Source organism: Pelodiscus sinensis, chromosome 10 (genome assembly GCF_052426305.1).
Source record: "Pelodiscus sinensis isolate ZL-2025 chromosome 10, ASM5242630v1, whole genome shotgun sequence".
NCBI lineage: Eukaryota > Metazoa > Chordata > Testudines > Trionychidae > Pelodiscus > Pelodiscus sinensis.
This window is the reverse complement of record NC_143061.1, coordinates 29,545,840-29,573,389: the sequence shown is the minus strand read 5'-3', so window position 1 is coordinate 29,573,389 and position 27,550 is coordinate 29,545,840. Positions and strand designations below refer to the sequence as shown.

The window sequence follows — 27,550 nt, the reverse complement described above, 5'->3', positions numbered from 1 at the left end:
TGGGTCACTGATCCCTCCACCCACCAGGTGCTAGAGCCCTCAGGCCTCAGCCAGCTCTGCCTCAGCTTTGTGCACGTGTCTGAAACAGGGGGGAGGGGTGGAGTTGGTGCTCGCGGGTGCGCATGGGAGAAGGGGAAGGGGCGGAGGGGACAGTTACCTCACGTGATCTGTTCTGCGCGTGCGCAGGGCGTTTCCTCCGCTGGTGTTCTTGCGGTAGGGGCTGCTTCGCGACCGGCGCGTGCTGAGCCTCCATTTGCCGGCGCGCGTGCTGTGGCTGAGGGGGGGGGGACGATGCGGGCGCTAGCGCTGCTGTTCCTGCTGGTGGCGGGGCTGGGCCGGGCCGCGGCGGAGCAAGGGGCCCTGCCGGCGAAGAAGCTGCGCATGGCCTACGCCGCGGGCCCGCTGCTCAAGTTCCAGATCTGGTAAGTGCGCGGCCCGTAGCGTCCCGCGCCCGGCGCCATAGGCAGCCGCTGCCCTCGCCCCTGGTGCGGCCGCGCCCTGTCCGGGGCAGCGGGCGGCCTCGCAGGAGCCCGCTCCACAGCGGGGCTGGGCGGATCGCGCTGCGGCCCGGAGCCTCCCTCCACAGCTGCGCTCGGGGCTGGGCCCAGCGCCCTGGGCCGGCCCCGGGACCCGCTGGCAGAGCTGCGGGGCGAGCGCGGGCGGCCATTGGGCATCCCCCCCCCCCCCCCGGGTGTTTCCAGGCTCCCGCGGAGCCCGGCCGCTGGATCGGCCCCAGGCCGGGAAGGGAGGTTGCCACGGCCCGGGGCAGGAACTGTCAGCGAGGGATGGTCTCGCTGGCCCGCCCGCTCTTCGGGAGCTGGCAGGGAGCGCGGGGGCGGGCGGGGGGTCATAAGGTCAGTCTGTCCCGGAGTTCTGCGGATTAAGCGGAGTCGCTGCCTTGTGTCCTGTTGTAATTTGTGTTGGTGTGCGGCGTTCCCTAGTGTCTCCTTCATAGTCTCTTCGTGGCTGGTCTCGGCTGTAGTGAGACTCAGGTAATTAACTTGGTTTAGTTCATAACGGGAATCAATTTGAGATCCTCTGCCTGTGCTGTCTAGTTTATTTTGGGACCCAGAACGATTTGCATTTGCTTAATCCGGGTTTAAATGATGAATTCGGATAAGTGGTACCTAAAAGGACTACAGACGAGCAATTAATACTTAGCAACACCTCGATTGACCATTCAGTATGTAATGCTGAATTCTTCTGATAGCTGAATGAGTGTGGAATAAATGGCTACCCTTTATGATTTCTGCTCCTTTAAATACTATGGATTCTTCCTTGTTATCTTTCTCTACATATTAGTGGCTTTTTTGTGTTAAATTTTAATCTTAACCTCTTTCACAGCAAGTGTGCTTTTTTCCTCCTTTCAGGACTATTTTTAAGCTGCTCTTGTGTACAGTGGTTACATCAGCATAGCAACGCATCCAACTGGGACCCAGAGACAGAACAGAAAATACTTTTTTAAAAGCCAATAAACAACCCCCTCCCTGCTGCCTTAGAGTTTTAAATTTATACAGATTTTTTAATACTGTTGCTGAAGTGTTATAAATTAATGCTTAACAGAGAAAATATCTTACCTTCTAGTTCTAGAGAGAAATTGAACAACAGTTTGGAAGTTACCTATCTACTTCAGTTTAGATAATACTTAACTTTTGGCTTAATAGAAGACACATTTCCCTAGAATGGGTTCATAGAGCACTGTAAGATTAAAACAGAGGAATTAACCAAGCACCTCAAGGGCGTAATCCTGACCAACTTCCTGGTTGTCATCTGTAGGGTATAACTAGCTTCTGCTTTCATTTAAAAAAAATAAGTTACTAACCCTCATGATTGTGGGGGGAAAACTTTCAAATATGAACGGTGTTTAGACGGATGTGGTTTTGTGTCACATATTTGCATGGGCATTTGTATAATAGGCAGGGGAAGGCACAGACTTCCCAACGGCCAGCCTGACCTGGCCCACACTCCACCCGCAGAACGCCTACTGTAGGCATTCTGGGGGAGTGTTGCTACCTCCAGTGTATGCCCTTCCTGTGCGCTGGGGCTGGAGAGGCTGAGGTGTTTGTGTGCCCGCCCAACCTCCTCCCCTCCCATGGGGGTTAAGGATGTTAAATGGTGGTTACCTAGCTAATGGCATAGTCAATACAATTTGTATTAACTATACGGTTAGTTGATATGACTTCTTTGCAGAGCTGCACTGGAGGTAGCTCCAGGAGCTGGCTCAAGCCAGGACTGAGCAGTGCCAGCTCTGGGAGCCACCCTCGCTACAGCTCTGCATTTTAAATGTAGTAAGAGCCCAGCAGAGGTGCAGCATCCTGAACCAGCGTGAGCCAGGACTGCTTGGTCCTGGCTTGCACTGAATCCAGCAGCAGATGAGGCTGTCCACCACAAACGGGCTGGTGCCAGAACAGCAACACTCTTGGGCCCTTCCTGCTACAGCCATCAGTCTCCTCCTCTGCCCCCCCTCCCAGCCAGTCACATCGCCCATCCTGGGACAAGGGGCTCTCAGTTATTGCTGCAGTTAGGCGGACACTAAGCAGAGCATCAGCCCCACACTTTTCCCCTTGCTATGAGACCTTTGAGACTTAGACTCGAAATGAGGGTTCAGAAGCTTCTTACTTTTGCTGAGTTATATATCAGGGTGGGCAATAATTTTATAGTTATATATTGGGGTGGGCAAAAATTTTCTTGGAGTGCCCCCCCCCCCCCAAACAAATTTGGAAGATGGTCAAGGACTGTACTCTTTCATATTAGTAGAGGCTGCTCTAACCCAATCCCCTTCCCCGGAGCCAGGCACATGCGCGCCCCCCCCTTCCCCTGCCAGGCATGGGCCCCCCTCTATACCAATCCCCCCTTCACCCCCCACTCTAACCTAATTCTCAGGACCTGGAGGCGGAGTCACCATTAAGACCAAGCGACTGGCCTTGAGACATGCTGGCTTAGATGCTGTGTGCATCCCCAAACCCAATAGCCCTCCCTTCCCTTTCCCTCCCGTCCCCTCCCCCAGAGTAGAGCCAGGCACCCCCCTCTCCCCGTAACCTAATTGTCAGGTCCTGGAGCCAACGCTACAGTCATGCATCTTCCTCCAGGTGCTGGGGTGTGTGCACTGAGTGGCCGGCATACTGAGCAGCTGGCACGCCATGAGCACCCCTTCCCCAGAGCCAGACACCCCTCCCCCACTAACCTCATGCCCAAGTCCGGCAGGTGCTGCTGGCACTGCTGCACCCGGTGCCTCTGCTGCTGCCTGCACTCAGCAGCCGGCTGCTAGCACGTGCAGGATGGGACGCTGCAGCCCAGCCTGCACGTGCAGGATATGATGTAGCGCGCTGGGGGCTGTGAGCGGAATGGCGCGGACCGTGACCGCACATGCTGCTCACAGCAGCCTGGCCTTGAGAGCGGCTGACCTGAGCAGTTCTGGGTTCTGTCCCGGTTCCATCAGGAGCCACAACTTTTTTCTTCGCTTGCGGCTCATGACCTGCGGGTTGGCCACCCTTGAGCTAGAGTGTGTACCTCAAGCCCTTAAAAATTGAGTCATTTATTTTGATATTAGTGATTCTGTAAAACACAAGTAGCAAACGTTAGTCAAAATAATACAACTATTCCTCATTTTCTTATTTCTATTTCTCACCTCTCCCTATATAACATTTTTTTTTCCTGTGGGACGACAATGATGTTGTCATGTCATCTGCATCCTCATGCTGCTGCCCACCTCTGCCTCCATCCTCAGCGCTTGCTGTGACCAGCCTTGGCACCGTCCTTTCCAGGCATGGGGTGCTGTGGCTCCAGCTTCATGCCCCGTGGGGCTGCGCCACTGGGGAGGAGCTGCTGGTTCTGGGCCCCCTCCACTATCCAATCTCAATCCCCTGGCTGCCCCGTGTCCCCTGGGGGAGCCGTGCCACAGCCGCATGAAGGCGAGAGCTGCACATGGATGCTCTGGGGAGGCAGGAGCTGCATGGCCTCCTCCCTCCTTCCGCCCGTCTCCCCTGTTGCTCTGGCCGCCTCCCTTCCCCCTCCTGCGCATGCCCTCCCGTCCCATGTCTGCCAGTGAGTGGGATGGGAGTGCAGGATCTGGGCAGGAGGTGGTGTGCAGGGGGGCGTGAGGACGCAGAGTGTGGCTGGGGGGGGGGGAGGAGCAGGCTGGGGGTAGGGTGTGGGATCAAGGGTGATGGTAGGGGTGTAGTGGCTGGGGGAGGTGAGGGAATTGGCTAGTGTGGCAAGCAGGGGGCACACAGTCTTCTTGTATTTTCATAAATTTAGAGGTGCAAACATATTATTCCTGAAATAGTTTTCACATTGTGATATAGTTTGCATCTTCAGTTATTCTTCTAAATTAAACTAGCATGTAATTGGCCCTGACATCTCTTAATAGTAAACTCTTGTTGGCCTATCTTAATTATAATACCCATATTCAACTGTGTTATGCCATGTGAAATCAGTGACTGAACTTCAAAAATAATCAGTTTGCTTCAGTCACAAACCATTTTATTTTTTCTTGATACACTGGAAATTAGTTGGTTTCTAATTTTAGAACATTAAGCTCTTTCCTCCAAGTACCATTAGTCAAAATAAAAGTTGCTTGTTTGTACCACAGTAAAAAATACTCTCCTCTTTTACTGGTATTGTTTAACTCATAACTGTTACATATGTGTAGTATAAAATGGCTAGATAGCTTTTTATTGAAGAAGTTCTCATTCATGGCTTTTGGCTGAAATTTGAAAATAATCTTTGTCTTCCTTAATCACTTAACCATATTTTTGCTTAAATTGCAGGATAAAGTATGAGGGTGGAATGACTGAAGTCAAGGCAATTTAAATCTAGGGATGTTAATGTGTAGTTGAATACATGATTAACCGATAAGCTTGGGTTTATTGGTTAATCCTGTTGACTACGCTCCCTCCCCCCCATGCTGCCTCTGTATCAGCTTCTGTCCTAAAATTTGATGCAGTTACTGTACATTACTATTCAATTAATTGCTATCTAATATCCCTATGTCAGTCATAAAAAAGATGGATTTAAATCAAGTTACCAAAAAAAGCTAAGACTGACTGTGCTTAGAGTGCACTTAATTTTGGAGTAAGCCCCAGTAAACTCACTGGTACTTTTATTTTTTGAGAGCGCCAGTATAGAAAGGGGTTCCCTTGAAAAAGCTGAGTAATGCTGAAGTAAAATAAGGAATAGATTTATGGCATCATCATTATGGTCTGTGACCATGATGTTCCAAAATAGGTAATGCAAAATAAGAAAATGGCAGTGGCAACTGGCAACTCTAGCTTTCTCTGACTGCAGCTTTCTGTTTACTTGGATGATCTAGTTAGCTAATCTTCATATCTTGTTAATTAGTTAAGCTAAACTTTTTTTCTAGTAATATTCAACACAGCAAACAGCTCGAGAATGTACTTGACAAATCACACTTGCACTAAAAGGCACAGAGAGAATCTTGAAGAATGATGCATTTCGAAGTGAATTACTGAAATTACTAACCAGCTGAGCCACTCAGCCACATCAACATCTTTATCTACATCAGTTTCTCACAATAAGCAGTTTTCATGCTTGCAGTTAGGCCCTGCATCATGTTCCTGCAGTGCTTATACTTGATACGTTTTCCTTTTTTACCCAGGGAATGAATTCCTTCAAAATATTCTCATTTAGGGTCTCGTGCCTGGAAGCCATGGCAATTTTTGTAGCAGAAGAGTGGGGGAATATAGGCTATGTCTACACTACCAAGCGTTTTCCTGAAAAACAGCCATTTTTCTTAAAAAACTTGAATTATGTCCGCTGCAATTGTGTTCTTTTGGGAAAAAAAATCAAAAGAACAGAGGGGGTTTTCCAACATTGATAAACCTCTCTCTACGAGGAAGAAGTCTGTTTCTGAAAGAGCTCTTTCAGAAAAAGGTGTGTGTAGACGGGGAAAGAGGGAGTTCTTTTGAAAGAAGAGGAAAAAGCACAAGTGCTTTGGTGGCCACTCTGTCCATAGTAATCACAGCTTAAATGTGAGAGAGCATCCACACCGAATGGATGCTATTTTTCGAAAAAGCAGATTGCTTTTTCGATACGCTTTGGCAGTACGGATGCTCTCTTTTGGAAGAAGTTTTTTTGGAAGATGTCTTCTGGAAAAGCTTCTTCCGAAAGAAGCCTGCAGTCTAGACATAGCTTCTGAAAACTGTGTTGAATAGTTGCTTTCCTTTTTCTTTTGAATCCACTCCACTGTTCCTTTCTGTTCTGCTTCTGTTCTTTCCTATATATTGTCTCTGTCTTTAAGACAATGTCTCAACTAACTCCTCTGCTGTGCTTGGCCAAGGTCCACCACCACATGAGTACAGAACAAAAAACAATTCTATCCGGCCTTTGTCTGTTTTAGCACATTACTTTTTAGTCTGCTGAGAAACAAAATCGAAAGCCCAGAACTTGGAAGAAGCAAGAGCTGGGAGTTAAACTGGACAGACTAGAGCCATTATTGCATTTCTATGAGCATGTTTTGATGAGATTTAATTTTTTTAAATATCAATAAAATACTGAATTTCTCATTTAAAAATAAGTGACAATTAAATCTCATCGCAAACATGCTATACATTATTTGAATAGAAAAAAAATCAATTTTTTCCTCTCTGTAAAGTATCATCTTATGATCTTGCCATAGTCACTGCTGAATGATAGTTGTCCTGATTGGTATGACTGTGTGATGAAGGCTCTTACGTAAACTTTTAAACATTTGATTTCTGAGTTTACTTGTAAGGTACCTTTTGCTGTGGCACACTCTAAGTCAGGGCTGGGTAAAATATGGCCCAGGGCCAAATCCGGCCCGCCAAGCCACTGGCTCTGGCCAATGGACCAACCTGCCTGGGACCCTCAGGGATGCAGCTGCCACGGTTTAAAACGCTGTCCATGCGGTTCTCTGCTCTGTAGAGAGAGGGAGGCTTTGTATGATCTCCCTGCCCCCAGCCCAATCCTTAGCTCCTGTTGGCTGGAAACAGCCAGCCAATAGGAGCTGAGAGATTGGCCTGGGGGCAGCAGAAGCCTCTTTTCCCCTCCTGGAGTTGAGAGCCACATGGAGGGAACAGCCTGCAGTTTTCAGTGGTCTGGGGCTGCAGCAGGTGGGGAGCCCAGCCTGCCTTGGGGGTGTTGCAGGCCAGAAGAAACTTAGGTAAGTGCTTCCCAGCCAAAGCCTACCTCTGGCACCTCTGCCCCTCCTGAACCCCAACTTCCTCTCCTGGGTCACCATCCAAATGCTCTGCATCCCCCAGTCCCAGGTCACAACTCCCTCCAAGGCTCTCTATTCCCTCTTACATCCCTCCCCCAGGTCAGAATCCTCTCCTGCACCCATACTCCCTCCCTGATCATACACCCCAATCCCCGACCCAAGTCGCAACCCCCTCCTTCATCTAAATTCCCTCTCAGGCCTCACTGTCTCCTGTACCCCAGTCCCTTACCTCTGAGTGCCCTTCTGTACCCAACCTCCATCCTAGACTCCGTATCTCTTCCACAGAAAAGTGCAGCCCTTGACCACTTTCCAAAATCTTGGAGTGGCCCCCCACCAAAAATTATTGCCCACCCCTGCTCTAAGTCGTCAAAATTGCTAAAGTAACATTTCACTCAACTCGGAGGTCAACAGTTTTTTCAAAACAGAGCCAAACTACATGAAAATTCAGAACAAGTGGTCAATAAAGACCTGTATAAGAATGCCCATTTGCATGACTGAAAATATGCAACTTAATATTAATCATTGTCAGTTATCAAAAATAATGGCATAAATAAAACCTTGTACACTCAGACTTTATTTAATGGGACTTCTGCATCTTTGCACACATTGCTTTGAAGCTTACATAACTGGTCAAATCCAGCTTCATGCATGCAATCAGGCTGTTCTCTGTCAATCTTATGGCACGGGGCTGGGGATGTGAGGGTTCATGAGTCTGGGTTGGAGTGTATTAGGGGCTATGGGCAGGGCATTTGGGTGTGATGGGCCCAGGGCACAAGCTTGGGGTATGTGTGCGTGCAGGAGTGTTATGTCAGGGTGCTAAAGTTGTGGAGGTCTGAGGAGCTCAGGGCAGGTGGTTCAGGTGTATCATAGGCTCGGCACAAGATTAAGGTATGTGTGGGGGTGTAGGAGTGTTATGGCAGGCCCCTGGGAATGAGGGGGTGCAGGAGTCTGGGAATGTGGGGATATGAAGGGCTCAGGGCAGGTGGTTCAGGTGTATGATGGGCTCAGGGTTGGTGTGTGGATGGGGAAGGTGCGGGAGTGTTATGATGCTGCAGCCAGATAGGAGCTGGCCTTGTTGGCCAGGCTTTGTTTTTAAATCAAGTAAAATATTATGCCCAACACACAAGGTTTCAACATTCTTTTTTTATGGTGGGGTGGGGAACGTTTTTTGGGTTGGGGGCCACTGAATTTCAATGAAGGAGACAGTTGTGACCCAAGGCACAGGATTGGAGTGCAGTTGTGACCTAGGGCAGGGGATTGCAGTGCAGGGGTTTGTGTTCAATCGCTTCCTGCCATAGGTTCAAGTGCAGTGTGTAGGAGGGGATGTGGGCTCTGGAGGGGTGGTAGAGAGTTTGGGTTATGTGGGGAAGGAAGAAAGAGGGCTGTGGGGGAGGAAGAGGCTAGAGTGCCAGAGTCAGGCTCTTGCCGGGACACTTACCAGTAAGATTTCAGGCCAACAGCTCAGCATGTTTTTCAGAAGCCTGCCCCATTCTCCCACAGGCTGCATGTGCTCGCTGACTAAGAGCCTGGGGAATGGTGCTTCACATGCTGCCTGTTCTTGAAATGAGTAGCTTCCATTGACCAGAAACGATTGTGCTATAGGCGGGAGCAGCCATGAGGCACCACTCCCCAATATCTTCTCCCAGCTCACAGTTTGTGAAAAAGAAAGGGCCCCACAGCCACTTTCCTGCATGACATGCAGGGGCTGGACAAGCAGGGGAGGGGGCTCCCTGTTGTGTCCATGGGCCAGATTGTTTTGCCCAGGCCTGGTGCAGTGCCAGCGCGGGCTCCTATAAAAGAACCATATCTGGCTCCCTAGTGAGCCATATTTGGTTTGTGAGCCATAGGTTGCTGACTTCTGCTCTAACTTAGCATGAAAAGTTTGTATAAATAGTCTACAAAAAAAGACATCAAATCTTTGCCCCACAATCTGTAAATATTTATCCAAAGCTATGTTTGTAGTAGTAAAATGTTGCGTTTTTTCCCCTCTAGTGTTTCCTGAGGCTACAGGCGGGTGTTTGAGGAGTACATGCGGGTTATTAGCCAGCGGTACCCAGACATCCGCATTGAAGGGGAAAACTACCTTCCACAACCTATATATAGGTAAGTATATGGCTTGTCTAGTTATAAACTAGCAGAATTAACCTGTAATGGCTGTACGTAGAATTTGTACATATCTGTCAAAATAGAACCACAGTTTTAAAAAGAGTGCATTAATTTTTTCAGGTATTAAAATAGTCTCTTGTAAAATCCGTTCAGTTTCCATATGAATGTGTCTGCCCTTTTGTTTCTAAATCCGATTTAAAGGAGAAAAAAACCCTGGGATGTAGTCTTCCTTGGCAGTTGATCCTTATGTGAATATTTGACAAAAACAAAGTTACGTCTGTCTGTGCCATAATATTTGATGCCAGATTAAATTAATTGTAACTGAAATTCACCTTTCATCCATGATCATGTCCCTGGACGTTAGTTCACGTAATCTTTTGTAGCTCATCTGTGTGTTGCATAATGTTGCATAATAGACCTAGAAGGCTTCACTGGGAATGGAGAAAATTTAAAATGAGTTTTCTTGTGACTTGATCATAAACAGGAGAATTTCTTTAACCATAATTTAAAATCTTTTGATGAGGGTTGAGGAAACAAATGAAAATGGAATGATTTTCATGTTTTATTCAGTTGCTTATAAGCTGCTAAAAAAACTAATTTTGTCATAAAGGTACTGCGATGGACATACATTTTGAATTCCTTTTTGCAAAATTGTTAAACAGCTGTAATAAGGCAAAATAAACATTGCAGAAGATTTGTGAAAGATGTAGTGACTTTACACATGGAATTTTAAAGTAACATTGTTCTCTGGCTGTGGGTTTAACCCTGTCATGGTGAATTATAGGGATTTACGTATTCATTGAGATACTTCCATTTGAACTGTGGTATGTGAGCATGAGTCATTGAAGACATTCTTCTGAAATATGGAAAATTGTTGTAGAAGACAAAGCACAGTTGCTAATGTATGATTTTAGACAAATCCTACATTTAAATATGCTAAGTCTTAGGTTGAAAATATCTTCAATGGAAAAACATTCTACTTTTGCTCTTCTGGATGATCTGAAAAGCCATATACAGGCAGTCCCCGAGTTACGCGGATCCGACTTATGTCAGATCCGCACTTACGAACGGGGCTTTCTCGCCCCGGAGCTCGCAGGCAGCGGGACCGCCCAGAGCACAGCGGTCCCGCCACCTCGACCTCCGGGGCAAGAAAAGCTGCTCCCGGTGCCCCTGGTCTGCTGGGGACCATCCCCAGCAGACCAGGGGCACCGGGAGTGAAGCCGCAGCCGCGGCGGGTTGCCGCACTTCTGAGGCTTTGCCAGAGCAAAGCCTCAGAGGCCTGGCACCCCGCTGCTGCTGCGGCTTTGCTCCCCCTGTCCGTGGTCTGCTGGGGGGGGGCGCAGCTAGTGTGCCCCCCCCCCCCCCCCCAGCAGACCAGGCTTTTGTTGTGGACCCTGGGGCAGAGCAGCTGGGGCGCTGCCGGTTGGTCCCGCAGCGCCGCTCTGGGCACTACTGGACCAACCTGGCAGCAACCCAGCTGCTCTGCCCCAGGCGTCCTGATTCAGCCGCTGCTGGTCAGTTTCAGCAGCGGCTGAATCAGGAAGCCTGGGGCAGAGCAGCTGGGGTGCTGCTGGGTTGCTCTAGTAGCGCCGAGGAGTGGCGCTACTGGAGCAACCCAGCAGCACCCCAGCTGCTCTGTCCCAGGCGTCCCCAAGTCAGCCGCTGCTGAAACTGACCAGCGCTGACTACAGGAAGCCCGAGGCAGAGTTGCTCTGCCCCGGGCTTCCTGGAATCAGCCGCTGATCAGTTTCAGCAGCAGCTGACTTGGGGACGCTTGGGGTTCTTAAGTTGAATCTGTATGTAAGTCAGAACTGGCGGTCAGTTTCAGCAGCGGCTGAATCTGGACGCCAGTTCCGACTTACGTACAGATTCAACTTAAGAACAAACCTACAGTCCCTATCTTGTACGTAACCCGGGGACTGCCTGTACTGTATTTTACAACGGGATGTGGCATTACTTTCTGTATCACTTCTAATCATACAAAGTGCAAATAATTCTAATTGGAGTGATTTCAGCTATAAAGTGGTGAAGTATTAACTAAAAATCTCTTTAGTTATTGTTATGTCTTTACTTTTGATAGACATATAGCATCCTTCCTGTCAGTCTTCAAACTAGTATTAATAGGCTTAATAATTGTCGGCAAGGATCCCTTCGCTTTCTTTGGCATGCAAGCTCCAAGTATCTGGCAGTGGGGCCAAGAAAATAAGGTATGCCATTTCCTTTCCTTTAAAAGCATCTTTTTGGTGGTGGGTGCTGACTTGTATGGAACTGCTTGGAAACTAATGACCTATCTCTAGGGCCCAACCAAACCATGGTCCATTTTAGTTAATTTCATGGTCATATGATTTTAAAAATTGTAAACTTCATAATTAAGCTATTTAAATTTGAAATTCCATGTTATAATTGTAGGGGTCTTGACCCAGCAAGGAGTTGTAAGGGGGTTGCAATAATGCTACTGTTACTTCTGCACTCGTGCTGCATAGTATGGTATTGCCACCTTTACTTCTGTGCTTTTGTCTGCAGAATTTGGCCCTTGTTCAACAGCCACCACTATAGGGTCACCAAACTCTACAGGTAGTAGTATAGCAGTAAGCATGGCATGATACGGTATTGCCTCCCTTACTTCTGCATTGCTGCTGATTGGGCACTGCCTTCAGATCCGGTTGTCTGGCCAACAGCCATTACACCCTGGTCACCCAACTCTGAAGGCAGACAGAAATATGAGTGGCAATTCAGTGACCTCCTCTAAAATAACTTTTGTGCTCCTCCTCCCCTGCAACTTCCTTTTGGACAAGGAAACCCAATTTGAGAAACACTTGTTTTCCCCCTATGAAATCTGTATAGTATAGAGTAAAAGCATACAAGACTAGATTTTACAGGAGGAGACCAGATTTCATGATACATTATGCATTTTTCATGGCCATGAATTTGGTACATATCTGTACTGAGGTTGGTTGTACACTGCAGGTGTTTTTTTTTCTAAGATACTTCCTAATAAAGATTTAGATTACTTGACAAATTGAAGGATAATCTAATTTCTTTTAATAATGATGATTGGTTTTGTCTTTATAGATCCAGATTTGATTGCTAATCTTCTGCTTCCCTTCTGGGTAATACGGTAAAAGGAGCACCTAATGATAAAGATGTAGCATTGCCTGGCTACAAAGGCAGTCTTTGCCTGTTATTAAAGAGCAATTTTTACATGGTCACTGGGGTAGGTCTACACTGCAATGTTAAATTGGAAAAAGAAACGCAATTGCGTATCTTTTTCTGATTTACTTTCAAAAGTGGCTTTTCTGAAATTTGGCATGTCTACACGGTGCCAAATTTCAGAAAAAAGTGGTCTTTCGACATGTCCCTTACTCCTCGTAGAATGAGGTTTTCAGAGATGGCAAAAGAGCGCATCCGCTTCGAATTTTTTTTTTTTTAAAGTAGACTTGCTCCTTGGACACAGCATTGCTTTTTCGGGATACCTCTGGTATCCCCCCAAAAAAAGGAATAGACGTAGCCTGAGAGTAGAATCACAATTCAGAAGTGTATTTATTTATTTTTCTTCCCCCTCTATTATTGACTCTTGGTTATTTTTTTTAACAACACTTTTTTTAAGATGCTCTGTTTTGGTATAAAAAAAGAGAGATCTTTGTTTGAACTTCAGAATATTCTCTCTTCTTTTGTAGATGTCTACCTAAATATTTTAAGGGAAACTTTCATTACTGATGATATGAACGAGGGCAGTGGGTGAAGGTAGGGCTCGGGGAAACTTGCCCCAGCCCCACCCCTTCTGCTGAGGGCCTGCCCTCCCCACAGGAGCCAGTCATCCTCCCTCAGCAGCATGGGGGGAGGGGCGGTGTGCAGCTCCAGCCTCCGTGACTCCAACACGGAGGCAGAGTATAGACGGGCAGGCTGGCAGTTGGGGAAGGCAGCGCCTTTCCCTGCCTATTATACCTATAGAAATATGAGAGTGTGTGATTTGACAAAATAAGCTGAACCAATACAATAGCTTGACATTAATGGCATCACCAAGAGGTTACCGGTCGTTGTATTGAAATCAGTATTTCTCATGTGCTAAATCCATTGGTTCCTGGTTACCAGTGCGAAGAGACTGGTGTTTAATACGTAATATGAAAAGTTAAAAATAAATAAATACACTAACCCTGAAATTTCCTAATGCTATGTTGCTGAAGATTGCATCATTTGATCCTTAGTGTATAATGCCAGCAGAGAGTTTAAAAGAATGGTGTGGAAGGAACAATGCTGGTAAGGTTGTCCTCCCTCCCCCCAAAGTGTACAATTACTAACTTAAACCACTATTGTTTTATCTAGTCAAGGTACCATATATTTAGGCACTGAATATTTGTTTGACTACTAAGGGTATTGTGGAGACAACTTCTATAAATCCACTGTTTTTTCTTATAAACACTGTTACAATTGTACAGGTTGAACCTCTGAAATCCGGGACACTCTGATACAGCAATATCCGTGGTCTGGCAGGACCATGGATTTTGCTGGATCAAAGAGCCGCAGAGGCGGAGAGTGGGAGCCAGCTGAGAGAATGTAGGACTGGGGAGCCCTGGCTGGGCCAGCAGTGGCTGGACCAGATGGTGGCTGGGGAGCCCTGACCTAGCCGGAGAATCCCTGGGATCAGCAGGATCAGGCAGCAAATGGAGAGCCCCTGCTTCAGGCAGGGAACACATGATGTCAGCCGGGCCAGGCAGCAAACAGGGAGTCGTTGCCCTGCCTGAGGAACCCCTTGCAGCAGTAGGGCTGGGGAAGTCCCAATGCGAACAGGACTGGCCCCAGCAACAGGGCTGGTTGCGACCAGGTGGCCCCAGCTGGGGAACTCCCCAACACTTTCGGTGCCAGGTAGGGCTAGGGAACCCCCCTAGCATCAATAGGGCCAGGTGACCAGGGTGCCCCAGCCTGGGACCCCCTGGAATCCTCAGTGGCAGTGGGGCTTGGGTGGCACTGGTCAGAGGCCCAGGCAGCAGCAGATGAGCCTGGGACAGAGAGCCCTGGGGAATCCCAAGTGGCTGTGGGGCAGTGGCGTCGAATCAGGGCTGGCAGTGCCAGGGTGGCCCCAGCAGGGTGTTGCCCTAGGGACGTGGACAAACAATTAAATCAAAATGGCCGACGGAGTGGATATAAAAGGGGAGAGGGAGTCCCTACACAGAAGAGAGATCCGTCCTGAGAGCCGTATCTAATCACCGGTGGATCTTTAGCCACAAATCAGGCGTACACAATTTAGGGCCAAACCGTGTATTTTTGAGTAAATAATGGAACAGATATACAGTTAACAGTAATTTTCAACAAACCAACCCTCCCTAACCCGAAGAAAGGAGATAGGACAGTTCCCTAGATACATAAGGTATATACAAAGCCTGAGGCGATCGATGCCTGCGACCTTCAACCCTCGGGCTATTTGTAAGCCTCTGGGGAGGACAAGCAGGGAGATCCCACGGTAGTGAGTCCTCTGTGAAGAGACGACCCCGATATGGATCCTCGATCTGGAAAGGAATTCCCTCTGGACACAGTCTGATCTGTCCTTCGACAACACCGTCTGCTCCAGTAGGTGAGTAATCCAATAAAGATGACAGGAAAAGAGAGTCCCAGTTCCAGTGACCAGTGCAGACAGGAAAACCTTGTGGGTATTTACCACACAAGGGTAGCACAGTTCAAAAGTCTAGGCCTCTGATTACATAGATGGTATCCAAGCTTCAGGCAAACAGTACAAGGAGCAACCACAACAACAACAACAAAAACCAAGGCTGGGGAATATCCAAGGACCCAAGCCCCTGATACCTCAGGGCTCTTATTGGCCCAGAGGCAGGAAAAATATGCCAATGAACTTAGGTAAGTATGCCAATGAACTTAGGTAAGTATGCCAATGAACTTAGGTAAGTATGCCAATGAACTTAGGGGTTGAGTGCAGCTTCCTAGGGGCTGTGTGCAGTGGTTTTGGTGCTGAGTGCACCTCTTTTGGTGCTGAGTGCACCAGATAGTAACGGGTGCACAGCCTGCTTGAGAGGGGTGCACAAGGTAGTGCCGTGTGCAAATCAACAGTTTGAGCGGGAAAAACCTCCATCATGTAGAGAAAGAAACTCTTTCAAAATGGAGCCCACTGAACTAAACTATAATACAGCCCCCTTTTCTAGGGTAACATATCCCCTCCTTGATAGTCGGTGTACATACACAGGATGGACCGAGACTATCATGAATCAACACCATTTAACACAATTAAACTATATTTACAAAGTAGTTTACACCTCTGGTGTAGGCAGGTTAAACTTATATAACTTATACTGGTGCACATCCTGAGATTTTTTACAGATACAACATGTTAAGATATAAACATGTAAGATGAGATACCCTTGTATAATAATACACAGAATTAACGGATGACTAAGAAAAGATGAAACAGATATATTACTTAAATCTATCTCCCACCATTTGGCTTGGCTATTCTCTTGTATAGCTTTTCCAATGTTTTTGATACCTTGAACAGTGTGTTGTATTACTATCCCTAATTTTGACCCTGTGTCTTCCACTTCTTTGACCATGCCAATTAATTTTTCGTGATGTAATAGGGATTGAACGATGTTAAGGTCGGGACCAATGTGTATGGGCTTGATTATTCGCACCATACGAATGTCTATAGTGATATCCTCGTGAGATGGTTCAAATAAGGACAACTTGACATCACATCCCTGCACATGAAATACGCCACATATACACAAATTAGCTTTTACAGAGGCATTTACAATATAAAAGTGGTTTACAGTGAAGGTGGGACACAAACTGCGCACACAAATACATCCTTCACTGGTTTGTACTATGACAGAGTGGTTTACCTCAGTGGTAGAGGGGTGCAAGTCATAGTGACATTCCCCTTCTTCTGAATTTAAACATAAATGGGTCTCTTCCCACAATCCAGTGGTGCATGTATAGCCAAGGCCTTTTTGTTCGACGCAGGCTTGTAGATTTACAGTCTGGATATTGTCGTCTTGGAAGTAAGCCCATACGCGATCATGTATTGGGAGCATGATGGTGTGATTAAGGAACAAACCTAATGGGATAATGACAAGGGGAACCCAGGAAACCCCTAGTAGCAGCAAGCAGGAACGCCAGCCTCAGAAGCTTGGGGATGGGGCAGCCAGCAAGGGAACATTGACCTCGCCTGGTCCGGCAAAATCTCAGGTGAACGGTCCCAGCAGTGCCAGACCAGGGAGGTCCAACCTGTATGTGCATCTCATCTTCTTGCTTTGCTGGATGTGAATGGTTTTCTTAAAATAGTACGTATTCGTTGGTAGTAATTTTGAAAATGAATCCTTAAAAATCAAGTGGTTCAGTATTTTAATATTGAATTTCCTGAGGAGCATAATGTTTTCCATTACGAAGCAAGGAAAATAATAAACTGTGACTCTAAACTTGTTTGAGAGAATGCAAATGAATAATTGAAATGGTACCTTACTTTTTTTAATTTGCAAAGATGTAGCATGGTTCACAAGACCTCACTGCCTCTTAAATTCACAATGATTCTTAATTGGTTCTAGGTCTATGCCTGTATGATGGTTTTCTTCCTCAGCAATATGATTGAGAACCAGTGCATGTCAACAGGAGCATTTGAAATAACTTTGAATGGTGAGTTTTGAGTGTTGTTTGAAGGAATTCCTTTGTGTACATTATATGTTGTTCTATATAATACACAAATGTTTAGAAGCTCCCAGACCCTCCTAAATGAAGTAATGAGGGAGCAAATCAGGTAATGCAGTCGCCTGTGAAATTTGTAGATCTGGAATCTTTAATTGGGTTGTAGAGGATGGTTCTTATTTACCTTTCTTCTTGAAGCTCATCTGGGGGAAGCCCATTATTTAAAAGTGAACTAAATGCTGATAAGTAAATACGAAGAACTGAAATACAAATTTTTATTAAAGCTGATGTTTAAAATCAAAATTTACATTACATGGGATTAGAGGAAGGGCTCTTTCTACTTGGTCGTATTTGGCTTATTGAAAATTAAGTCTTGCTTAGAAAGACACAAGATAGTTACGTATGGTACATAACCAACATTGATCCAAATTTCGGTGTAGTTTTTAGGTAACAGGGAGTACGTGTTGGTATACATCACCCATGGGAAGTTTTGTCATGTTAAGCAGATATAGAGATGGGTGGGGTTTGTTCCGTAGTCCACTGGTATCTGGGATAGGTTTTCTGTAAGAAGATAGTCTGCCGAGAAGAATTTGGATTACTTCCTGGTGGTTTGTCGGCAGTCCTGCTCATTTATCAGTACATGTTGTGTCCTGTGGTGCGTTCTGTGTACATGTCCCTCGACCATCACATGTGGACTTCAAGCTGCATATTTAAAAACACAGTAGAAAAAACGTAAGCTTTCCTTTAGTGGTACCTCATTTCTTTGAAATCTCCTGTGGTAATGGTGATTGCTGTTTCTTATGCAAACACTATGTGATGAGACCAATGTGGTATTGGTCAGCCAGGGAAGACATGGGGAGGGAGTTGTCTATTTTCTTTTCTGTGGGTTCCTGTCCTGCCTCTTTGCTACTATGTTTAAGACCTGAGGTTCTACTGGAGCTATTTCTGCCACTGATTGATTTCTCAGTAACTAATACTGGATTAGTAGTGTTTATTTTCAATCTTTACTTTCTGATTTGGATTTGCAAACAATTATATATTTCCTTCTATTGCATTAATCCAAGCAGGAGGTGACATTATGACAGCTGCCATTGCAGACCCATCACAAGCTTAATGCAGCGCAGAACTCACTGTTACCTTTTTGGGTCTAGCCATTATAATAAGCACGTAACTCTAAGGCAGTGTGACTTTATACTGATTTCATAATTGCATCAGAATGAGGTTCACGGTTGTTTAAGTTTTAAGTGCACTGCTTGAGACTGTTTGAATATAATGTTGCATCAGAATGGCTAAAGATGACTCTACTATTCCTGATAGAAATGTAGCTGTGTTAGTCTGGGGTAGCTGAAGCAAAATGCAGGACAATGTAGCACTTTAAAGACTAACAAGATGGTTTATTAGATGATGAGCTTTCGTGGGCCAGACCCACTTCCTCAGATCAAATAGCGGAAGAAAATAGTCACAACCATATATACCAAAGGATACAATTAAAAAAAAGTGAACACATACGAAAAGGACAAATCACATTTCAGAACAGGAGGGGGATGCGGGGGGGGGGGGGGGGGGAGGAAGGAAGGGAAGTGTCTGTGAATTGATGATATTAGATATTACTCTCCCCACCTCTAATATCATCAATTCCCAGACACTTACTTTCCTTCTCCTCCCCCCCCAAACCGCCTCCTTGTTAGTCTTTAAAGTGCTACATTGTCCTGTTGGTTCTTGAATTACAACTAGAGGCAGAACTTTCATGGGAAAGGATCTTCAAATTTGTTCAGTTAGAATGAATGATAGGTCAAAAGTCAAAAGCCTGTTTGGTGGCTGACCTAGGCCACCTCCATCTCCTTTTGCTGTTGCAGTGAGTGAACCCTGTTTTCTGGGGCCCTTTGCAATAACAAAAGGTGCGTGAGAGTGATCATTAATGTTGTCATACATAGCAGATAAATTAACAATGAGAAGTCCTGTGGCACCTTATAGACTAACAGATTTATTGAAACATAAGCCTTCGTGGGCAAAGACCCACTTCGCCAGATGTATTTTTAACTGCTATGTGGCCAGATGCTAATGTGAGTTCCAGAGAGAGTAAATAAAAACCTACCATCAGAGTTGAGGATTGTGTTTATCCTAAAATAACTGATGGTATGACTGATCACTAAAGTATTCTGAAAATGTACCAAGTGTTACAGGATAAACAGCCTTCCATACTGGTTTTGGCAGTTATGAGCCCTTTTTTTCCAGCTCCGATACATTACACGTGTATAGAAATGAGTTGAAAGCTGATCAGATCAGACCAACAAGATTTAAGCCTTAGCTATGATCGAGAGAGACACAAATCTAAACTGCAACCATGTCTGGGGGAGCTAGGGAATCTATTAGCAGCTGGGGACAGGAAGGTTGTGGATATTTTAAATTCTGAATCCTCATGGTACCTTTTTAAGCAGAGGCTTAATGCTTATCTTTAATCATTTTGGGATACAGGGTGTGCGACTTCTTTATTTTAATGCATCCAAAGGCTTGCAACAAGTCTTGTTCCAGATAACTTCCTAAATATAAGAACAAGCAGTTCCTAAATTTTGTGGTGCTAATTGGTTGACTACAGGTTTTCTTACTGCTTTTAATTGTGTGAGTGTTTTTTTTTTCCTTTTATTGTGTTAGATGTTCCAGTATGGTCTAAGCTGGAGTCTGGTCACCTTCCTTCCATGCAACAGCTTGTCCAAATTCTTGATAATGAAATGAAACTCAATGTGCACATGGAGTCAATGCACCATCATCGATCATAGCCCCCTCTAGCAGCACTGAAAACTTCTTGTAAGTATGGGAGTGAGTGGATAGTGCCGCTTTTTGCTGCAATGACTAGCTACTTGATTAATTAGCAGTGCAAATAATTGCATGGTAAGATGACTATTCAAGTCTCAAATCCTATGGAGATAGTCAGGCCACTGTTCACGTGTTTGTGATCCAAAAACTATTTAGTTGTAACTTAACACGTTAGCGTAACATAACTGTTTTTATCATAACACTTCATGATAATGCAAGCTAAAAATTTACCTTGCAGCAGTTTTCCTCTTTCTGTAATATCAATGCATTTCTGTGGGTGAAACAAAAAGCCCTTAGTTGATTCTACTATGGGCAAAAACCATTACAAAATGAAGGAAATCACTCAGGAAATGTCCTTTAAATGAGCAGTGATTTTTTTCACAGCAGTCTACTACCAAAAGCTTTAGAGAGTACCTAGCGTTTATTCTGTTTGATGGCTGACCAGGCCACCTCCATCTCCTTTTGCCATTGCAGTGAGTGAACCCTGCTTTCAGGGGCCTTTTACAATAACTAAGGAGACTGTGGGAGTGTACCATGTAGGCTCTCCTACAAGTCTGTACCTTAACCCTACACTGCATCAGTTTGTGTGGAGGAACCAAATAGGAGTCTAAATGAATTGACTTGTTCATCATTTAACCCCTAGAAGAGATTTTTAAATAAATTATTAGAAACTAATACAGGTTGAATCTCTCTAATCCAGCACCATCAGGACTTGACTGGTGCCAAACTAGAGAATTTGCTGATCTACCGGAGGCCAGTATTGACTAGCAGCATTGCCAATATTTCCACTGCTTACTGGGCTCTTAGAAGACTTTTAGAGGTAAATTAGAGTTAAATAACAGCAAAGAACACCGAGCACCAGGGCTGGTGGCGGTAAACAAACTTTATGGGACCCTGGGAAACTGGGCTACCCCCATGCATGATAAGTGGATGTTCAGCTAACTAAAATCATGATGTTGCTGGACCAGAGTGCCGAATTCGAGAGATTCAAACTGGTACGTGCAAAAACTGCAAAATGTGATGTGCACAACAGGAAAGAAGATTTTTCTTCAGAAAAAGATTATTTTTACTGGCCAGGCATGCTACATGCTACACTTAAAAAAAAAAAAAGAAACACAGCCATGAATGCTGGTAGAAGACATGTTCTCCTTCAAATCCTATCTTTAAAAGGAGGCCACTCTGCCATTTGTTCTGGGTGTTGGTCTCTTGATTTCACTTTCCCTGTTGCAGCCCACCTAGAAAACAATCCCGTTTTCTGCTATTAGCAGTGTGCTTCATCTGCATTTGAGGGAGTGATTGTCAGTGGTTTTTTCCACCAATGAGCATACCTGTCTTTACTTGCTATCTTTTGTCAGGTAAACTTGTGCTCCATTTTTAGGCCTGTATGCTTTTGGCTTCTTTTGACTCCCTTAGCTTTCTTCACTCCCAGCTAGCTATGACCTTTCAGCAGTCCCACCTGATCTCTTGGATATCCTGGCAAGTTCCTCTGGCATAAGGATGGCTCTGGATAATGTGTCACATTTTGTTAATTAGGATGTGACTTCAGTGCCACTAGGCTGCCTGTTAAACAATATAGTGCAATGTTTATGGAGCTTTGAAGATCTAAAATAATATACAAGTTCATGATATGAGCCCAGAGGATAGGAGTGTGTTTCCTTCCTCCCCAGTCACCATCATAATATATGGTATGTTTATTTAAGAATTACAAGTACTTCATGAGTACTTATGGGAAATACAAGTTCTAAATATATAAAATTGTGGGTGTTGGTTTGTGCTATATTGTTTTTACAGCTTTTGAAAACTATTAAGAAGGATCTCTTACTAAATAACCAATTATTTTAGTAAAAATTGTTTACAAAAGTGGGCAACCCACACTTTAAAGCAGGAGTGGACAATAATTTTTAAAAGGAGGCCGCTTCAGGCCATCCTGGAGGGGGTAGGGCCAGGAGACTTCTTTTGCTTCCCACCCATCCTGATTGGCCTGGGGTAGGGAAGTGTGAGAAGTCTTTCCCCTCCTTCCCCTGCCCCATCCCCTAGAGCCGTGGTCACCCACCCGTCGATCGTGATTGACTGGTTGCTTGCGCCGCCTCCTCTCCCCTCCCCCCCCCCCCTCGCAAGAAGCCCCACTACCTACCTCCAGCGACAATGGAGGCAGCGCCGGCTTCCTGTGGGGTGGAAGCGTGCTGGGGACTTGCTGCACGGGGGCGTAGGAGTCCCCAGAGGAGGCGTGTGCCAGAGCTTCCCTACTCGGGGAGGGGGTGGGAGGGCGCACGCTGGGGCTTTCCTTCTCTGGGGCGAGGTGGGAGGAGGCATGTGCTGGGGCTTCCTTCCTCTGGGGAGGGAGGGGGTAGGAGTCCCAGGGGGAGGAGCATGCCAGGGACTTCCTGTCCCCACTGGCACCCTGTCTCCTGCCCCAGCACCCACTAGCACCCTTCCCTGGTACCATGTCCCCTGCTCCCACCAGCACTATTGGGGTCACATTAGTGAGGCTGGGGGGGGGGTGGTTGGAAGAGTTACTTTTTGCATCTCACTTGTGTGGCCCCAACTGACTTTTCTGTGGGTCAGTGACCCCTGACTCAAAACAGGTTCCCCGCCCTTCTCATAAATAAAGACAATGCTGAAACATTTTGTGTTTGACATAATATTTTATTTGAAAATGAAGCCTTGCCAAGAAACCCCCAATTGGGGCTAAGCCCCCATTTGGCCGCAACATCATACTACTCCTGTACCCCCTCCCCCCCCAGGCCCTAGATCTGAGCCTATCATACACTGGAACTCCCTGTCATGAGCCTCTCCCATCCCCAAACTCCTGCACCTCCACATCCTCAGTCTTCTGCCACAACACTCCTGCACCATCCACACACTGCAAATCTGTGTCCTAAACCCATCATACTTCCAACCTCCGTGCCCTGGGCACCTCACACATCCCAGCTCAAACTCCTGCACCCTCACATCCACAAGCTTGCTCAGTACCCCAGCACTCCCCGAGCCAGCATCCCCTTCTCCAATTCTTGCATCCAGATTCTCTCCCAGAGCTTGCATCTCTCACCCCTTCCCACACCCAAATCCCTCATTCCCACCCCAGAGCCTGCAGCTCCTCTCTCAACCCAGTGAGGGTCTGGCTAGACTGCAGGAGTTTTTCCAGGATTCCAGAGAGATCCTGGAAAAACTCTTCTGCATCCAGAGACGCGTTTGTTCTTCCGCTTTTTTTAGCAGAAGAGCAAACATGCTCTTTCAGTAACCCTTGTATACCTCGTTTCTCGAGGAATAAGGGGGCTTCCAAAAGAAGGTGGTGTTCTGATATTTGGCCCAGTCTAGACAGACCAGATGTTGAAAAAAATCTCTTCCTACAGAAGAATTGAAGAAAAGTGGCAGTGTAGCCATACCCTGAGAGTGTATAAGGGCTGGGGATACCAAGTAATGGAGAGGAGAACAGAGTGGGCAGGGCTTCCAGGAAGGGGTGGGGTCTTGGGAGAAGGATGGGCTGGCAGATCTTGACTTGTTCTGACATTTAAAAAATTATCTTGGGCGTAAAAAGTTGAAGACCACTGCCCTAGAGCTTACCACAGGTGGCTTCTGTGTGGTGGTGCAGTGGGGCTGAGCCAGGTTTCACCCCTGCCTTGGCTCTGCAGTACTCTCAAAAGCAGTCAGCAAACTCCCTCCTTCCCAAGTCCTGTTGTGCCCCACACCCCCGTTCTGTGGAGATAGGGGAACAGGTCTAAGGCAAAGGGCAGGAGTTGCCCAGCATTGGGGAGAAGGGCAGCTTAAGTGCCTGCACTTGAGAGCCTCCTGGCCAAACCAGTTGAGATCACCTGTCAGAGGCTCCAGGATCTATTGGTAGATCCCAATCTATTGGTTGGTGATCACTGCCCTAGAGAGAAATGCCAACTTTTTAAAAAACAGCTGGCATTCCCTCTAGGCACCCAGTGGGAGGAGACCTTGCATGCTCCCCTTGTCCCCAGGCCAATCAGTGCCTGTGGGCAAGGGAGTGCGCCAAGTCTCCTCGCCCCTGCAAGAGTGTGCAGCAGCTAGAGAGACATGCCAGCAGTTTTAAAACAGCCGGGGTGTGTCTAGCCCAGGGTGGGCAAAGGGCCCTCTGTGAGTTGGATCCAGCCTGCCTAGTCGGTGTATCTGGCCTGCAGCCACCCTGCCATTCCCCCACCCCCAGGCCAAGCAAGGTCTGGGGGTGGGGGAGCGTATGAAGTTTCCTTGCCCCTGTAAGAGTGTGCGGCGGCTGTAGAGAGACACTAGCTCATTTAAAGCTGTGTGCGTGCGCGCGCGCGCCCCCCTAGCAGGGCTGGGACAGGATGTGAGAGACTATGCATTCCCTGCCCCCAGATCCTGATTTGTCTGGGGGTTGGAGAACGGTGTGGATGGCCCTTTGCCCACCCTTGCTTTAAAGTCTCTGTTGAAATGTATGTACTGAATTGGTATGGCATAACTTTTTCATATAGATGTACGTTGACTTCAGATACTGTTACGGTTCAGAACTAACTCTTTGACCCATCTCCAGCTCTCTCTTGCATATTGGGTCCCTCTGACAGCAGCTCCTCCCTTTGCAGACAAAGGCATTCTAAAATCTGTGTATCAAGTTGCTGCAGGATTCTGGAAAATATTTTCTCTTGCTGATGGCAACATAAATTGTAAATTTTGGTTGTGGAATAGCATAGAATTTTTTCTTCGGATTTAACAACAGAATTCTCAATCTAATAATGCAGTGAAACCTTCCATTTGTATGACCACTCGTGAGGATTATAAGTGGTTGCTTATAAAATGTAGTCTCTCTTCAAAGGTTTGCACATCAGAACGTGGTGGTGATCCACGGTCCCTGTAGTACTTGTGAAAAGTGATCTCTCCTCAGAGGTGGACTCCATGAGCTTATCTGTGACAAAATTAGATCAAGTTAGGTTGACCTACAGCTACCATGATAATTGAACCAGCTGTTAATGTCCATGCTACTCTCCTCCTGCCAGTGGTGTGTCCCCTCACCAGAAGTGTTTGCACCATCTGAAACGGGGCATTATGGGGCACTGACTCCAGCTGCGAGCCAGGCACTGAGCCTCAATTTCACAGCAGGGAGCCTACTAGCAGTGGAAATTATCTTGTTGATTTATGGCAGCTATTCCATACTTCCTCTCTGGTTCCAGCCTAGGAGTGGCTCACATCTGGAGCCAGAGACCAAATGTGAAATAATAGCAGCCCTGAAACTGGCAAGAATGAAATTTCATGGCTGGCAGGCTCCTTGCTGTGAAATTGGCTTCTGGATCATGTCAGGCCTCAGGCAGGGGAGGGGTTCTGCTGTGAGCCTTGTGCTGGACTGGGGGCTTTGGCTTTTATCTCTAGAGTATTGTGGGGGGGTAGAGTTGACAGTTTGGAGCCCTGCCTCTGAGAGTAGGCTCTCCTTCTTCCCTGCCCCACAGTCACTCTCCACGAGGCAGCAAGCAGCAGGGCTCCTGACTCAGCCAGCAGGTGATGTAATGCGGTATCAACTCAGGCCCTAATTGCATCAGTCTTAGTAGTTTGTTTCTCACTGAGGTGGAATTATGTCGATGAAGTGGGCAACTTGCGGGAGCTCTACTGTAGTATAGACATGAACACAAGTAAACATAAGCTGCCTTATGTCATTCTGACACATGCAGACCAGACCAAAGGCAGGTTTTATTGTACAGGCCGGAACTCTATGATCAGGCATTCTTGGGGCCTGACCCATCCCGAATGAGGGAATTTGCCAGACCAGGGGATGTCCTCTGCTCCCAGCCCCTTCAGCCTGATGCCCTTCCCCGCTGCCAGCCCTAGTCAGTTTCCGTGCCAGGCTGTCATGCTGTTGCAGCCCCAGCAGCCCTACTCCCAGGGCTGGCACAGCTGCCGTGTCCCTGGCCCCTCTACTGGGGCTAACATGGCTCCGGTTGTGCTACTGGGACCACTAGTTCTCTTGCCACTGGGGCTCCCGGCTAGGATTCTCTGGTCCAGGAACATCCGTGGTCGCACTGGATCCTTTTTCTTAACTAGCTTTTGATTAAATGTTCCAATTAATGATCTTCCATAACTACCCTCTGGAGATGGTGTGTAGTAGGTTCCCCTGTTAAAAAGATATCCCTTATTTGTCTAGTTCTGATTTTTTTTTCTTTCCTCTGATTAACCCTAATATTCCTGGTTATATCCCCTGTAGCTTCCTATGTACAAGTAGTTCCTTTTTTTATTTTTCTTTTTTTAATGCATCCTGTGGTACCTTACAGACTAACAGATTGATTAGGACATAAGCTTTCATGGATAAAACTTTCTTTATCAGACAAATTGGAGTGGAAGTTACAGAAGAAGGGGTGTTTACAGAAGCAGCTTCCTCCTTACATATAACTTCCACTCCAATGCCTCTGATAAAGTGGGTTTTACCCACAAAAGCTTATGCCACAATCAATCTTAGTCTGTATGGTGCCACAGTTCTCATTGTTTTTGCTGATGCAGACTAACATTTGCTTACCCCTCTGAGACTTTTCCTTTCTAGTATTTACACTTATATTAGTTATGGACAATGTTCCTATCACACCACTAGCTGTCATTTAACTCAATTATCCACTTGTATCTCTAGCAGTGTTCTTCTAACTTTTCCTGACCCTGAGTGGAATGCATTATGTGCACTAATGTAGAAGTGATGTGTGACACATCAGCTTCATATTGTTGCACATGACAAAATTTCATATGGTGGGTGTGGGACCAAGGATTCTGAGTATGGGAGGCGGCTCTAGCCTGGGACAGAGGGTCAGGATGCAGGGATTTGTGTGGGCTTTGGGTGAGGCCATGGATGAGGGGCTATGGGCTGGGGCAGAGGGTTGGGGTGCAAGGGCTCTGGGGATGAGGGGGTTGGTGTGCAAGAGGGGGCTTCAGGCTGGGGAGTGGGGCCAAGGGATTTGGAATACGGGAGGGGGCTGCAGGTTTAGGCCAGGAGTTGCCATTGTATTGTTTTGATGTAATTACCCACTGGTGCAATGTTTTTGTCTCACTGTATTTTCAGCTATTAAGTGACACTTTCCCAAAGGCAGCGTGGCTGAAACCTGTGAAGGCCTGTACTGAAGACAGCAAGCTGTTAGTGCAGACTGGATGCTTCTTTTCAGTCATGTTGTACCTCCTGAAAAAACCTTAATGCAAGACAACTTTCAGTGCTGGCATGTTTCCCAATACTGCACAGTCATGGAGTGCAATAATACTGTATAGTTTTTTTAAGAGTTAAATCAGCCAGTTCATAGCTAAACAATGCAGGCATTACTAATTGTAACTTTTGTTTTATATTCATGTGTCACACAATGGAAGATTGAGTTGATATTTTTTTCTTGGAAAAAGTTTGTCTAATCTGTTGTAATTTTATATGAATTTGTTCTTTTTGTAGTTTAAAATGGAATTATAAGAATACTGATATATTCCTAAACTGTTTGAGACAGCTGCCTGTCAAACATCTCTAATTTGGTTATGTCAGGTTTGTATATTTTTCAAAATAAATTGAAGAGTGAACAGTGCACTATAAATTATATGAACAAATCTATATGCAGAGTAATTAGCACTTATGTGATTTCAGGAGAAACTAAAAGACCAATTGAATCTCAAATTGCATTGGCCAGATCAAGTTTGTTCCCTTTACCAGTTTATAGAAATGAAAAGCTGGGCCTTTATATGTCCTACATATAAACTAAGCAGATTAATTTAAATAAAGAGTTTTCATTTACTGTGTTAAGTATTGGAATACTTTTATTACTTGTGAAAATATGACCATGCAGAATAATCAAACTGCATCCT

General features: G+C 46.2%; 1 protein-coding gene across 2 annotated transcripts; it reads left to right on the top strand.

Annotated features, from left to right (window-relative positions):
- The first annotated feature begins 171 nt into the window (after positions 1-171).
- On the top strand, positions 172-27,484 carry SELENOT (selenoprotein T). Of its 2 annotated transcripts, none has more exons than XM_089780822.1 (6): positions 172-422; positions 9,191-9,301; positions 11,358-11,511; positions 16,855-16,942; positions 19,604-19,756; positions 26,775-27,484. In XM_089780822.1, exons 1-5 carry the CDS (start codon positions 292-294, stop codon positions 19,726-19,728), a joined length of 609 nt encoding a protein of 202 aa, XP_089636948.1. In that variant the 5' UTR covers positions 172-291; the 3' UTR covers positions 19,729-19,756; positions 26,775-27,484. The 2 variants fall into 2 exon arrangements, with proteins under 2 accessions (XP_089636948.1, XP_075793831.1); XM_075937716.2 differs by having other exon boundaries at positions 175-422; positions 11,385-11,511.
- The last annotated feature ends 66 nt before the right edge of the window (positions 27,485-27,550 follow it).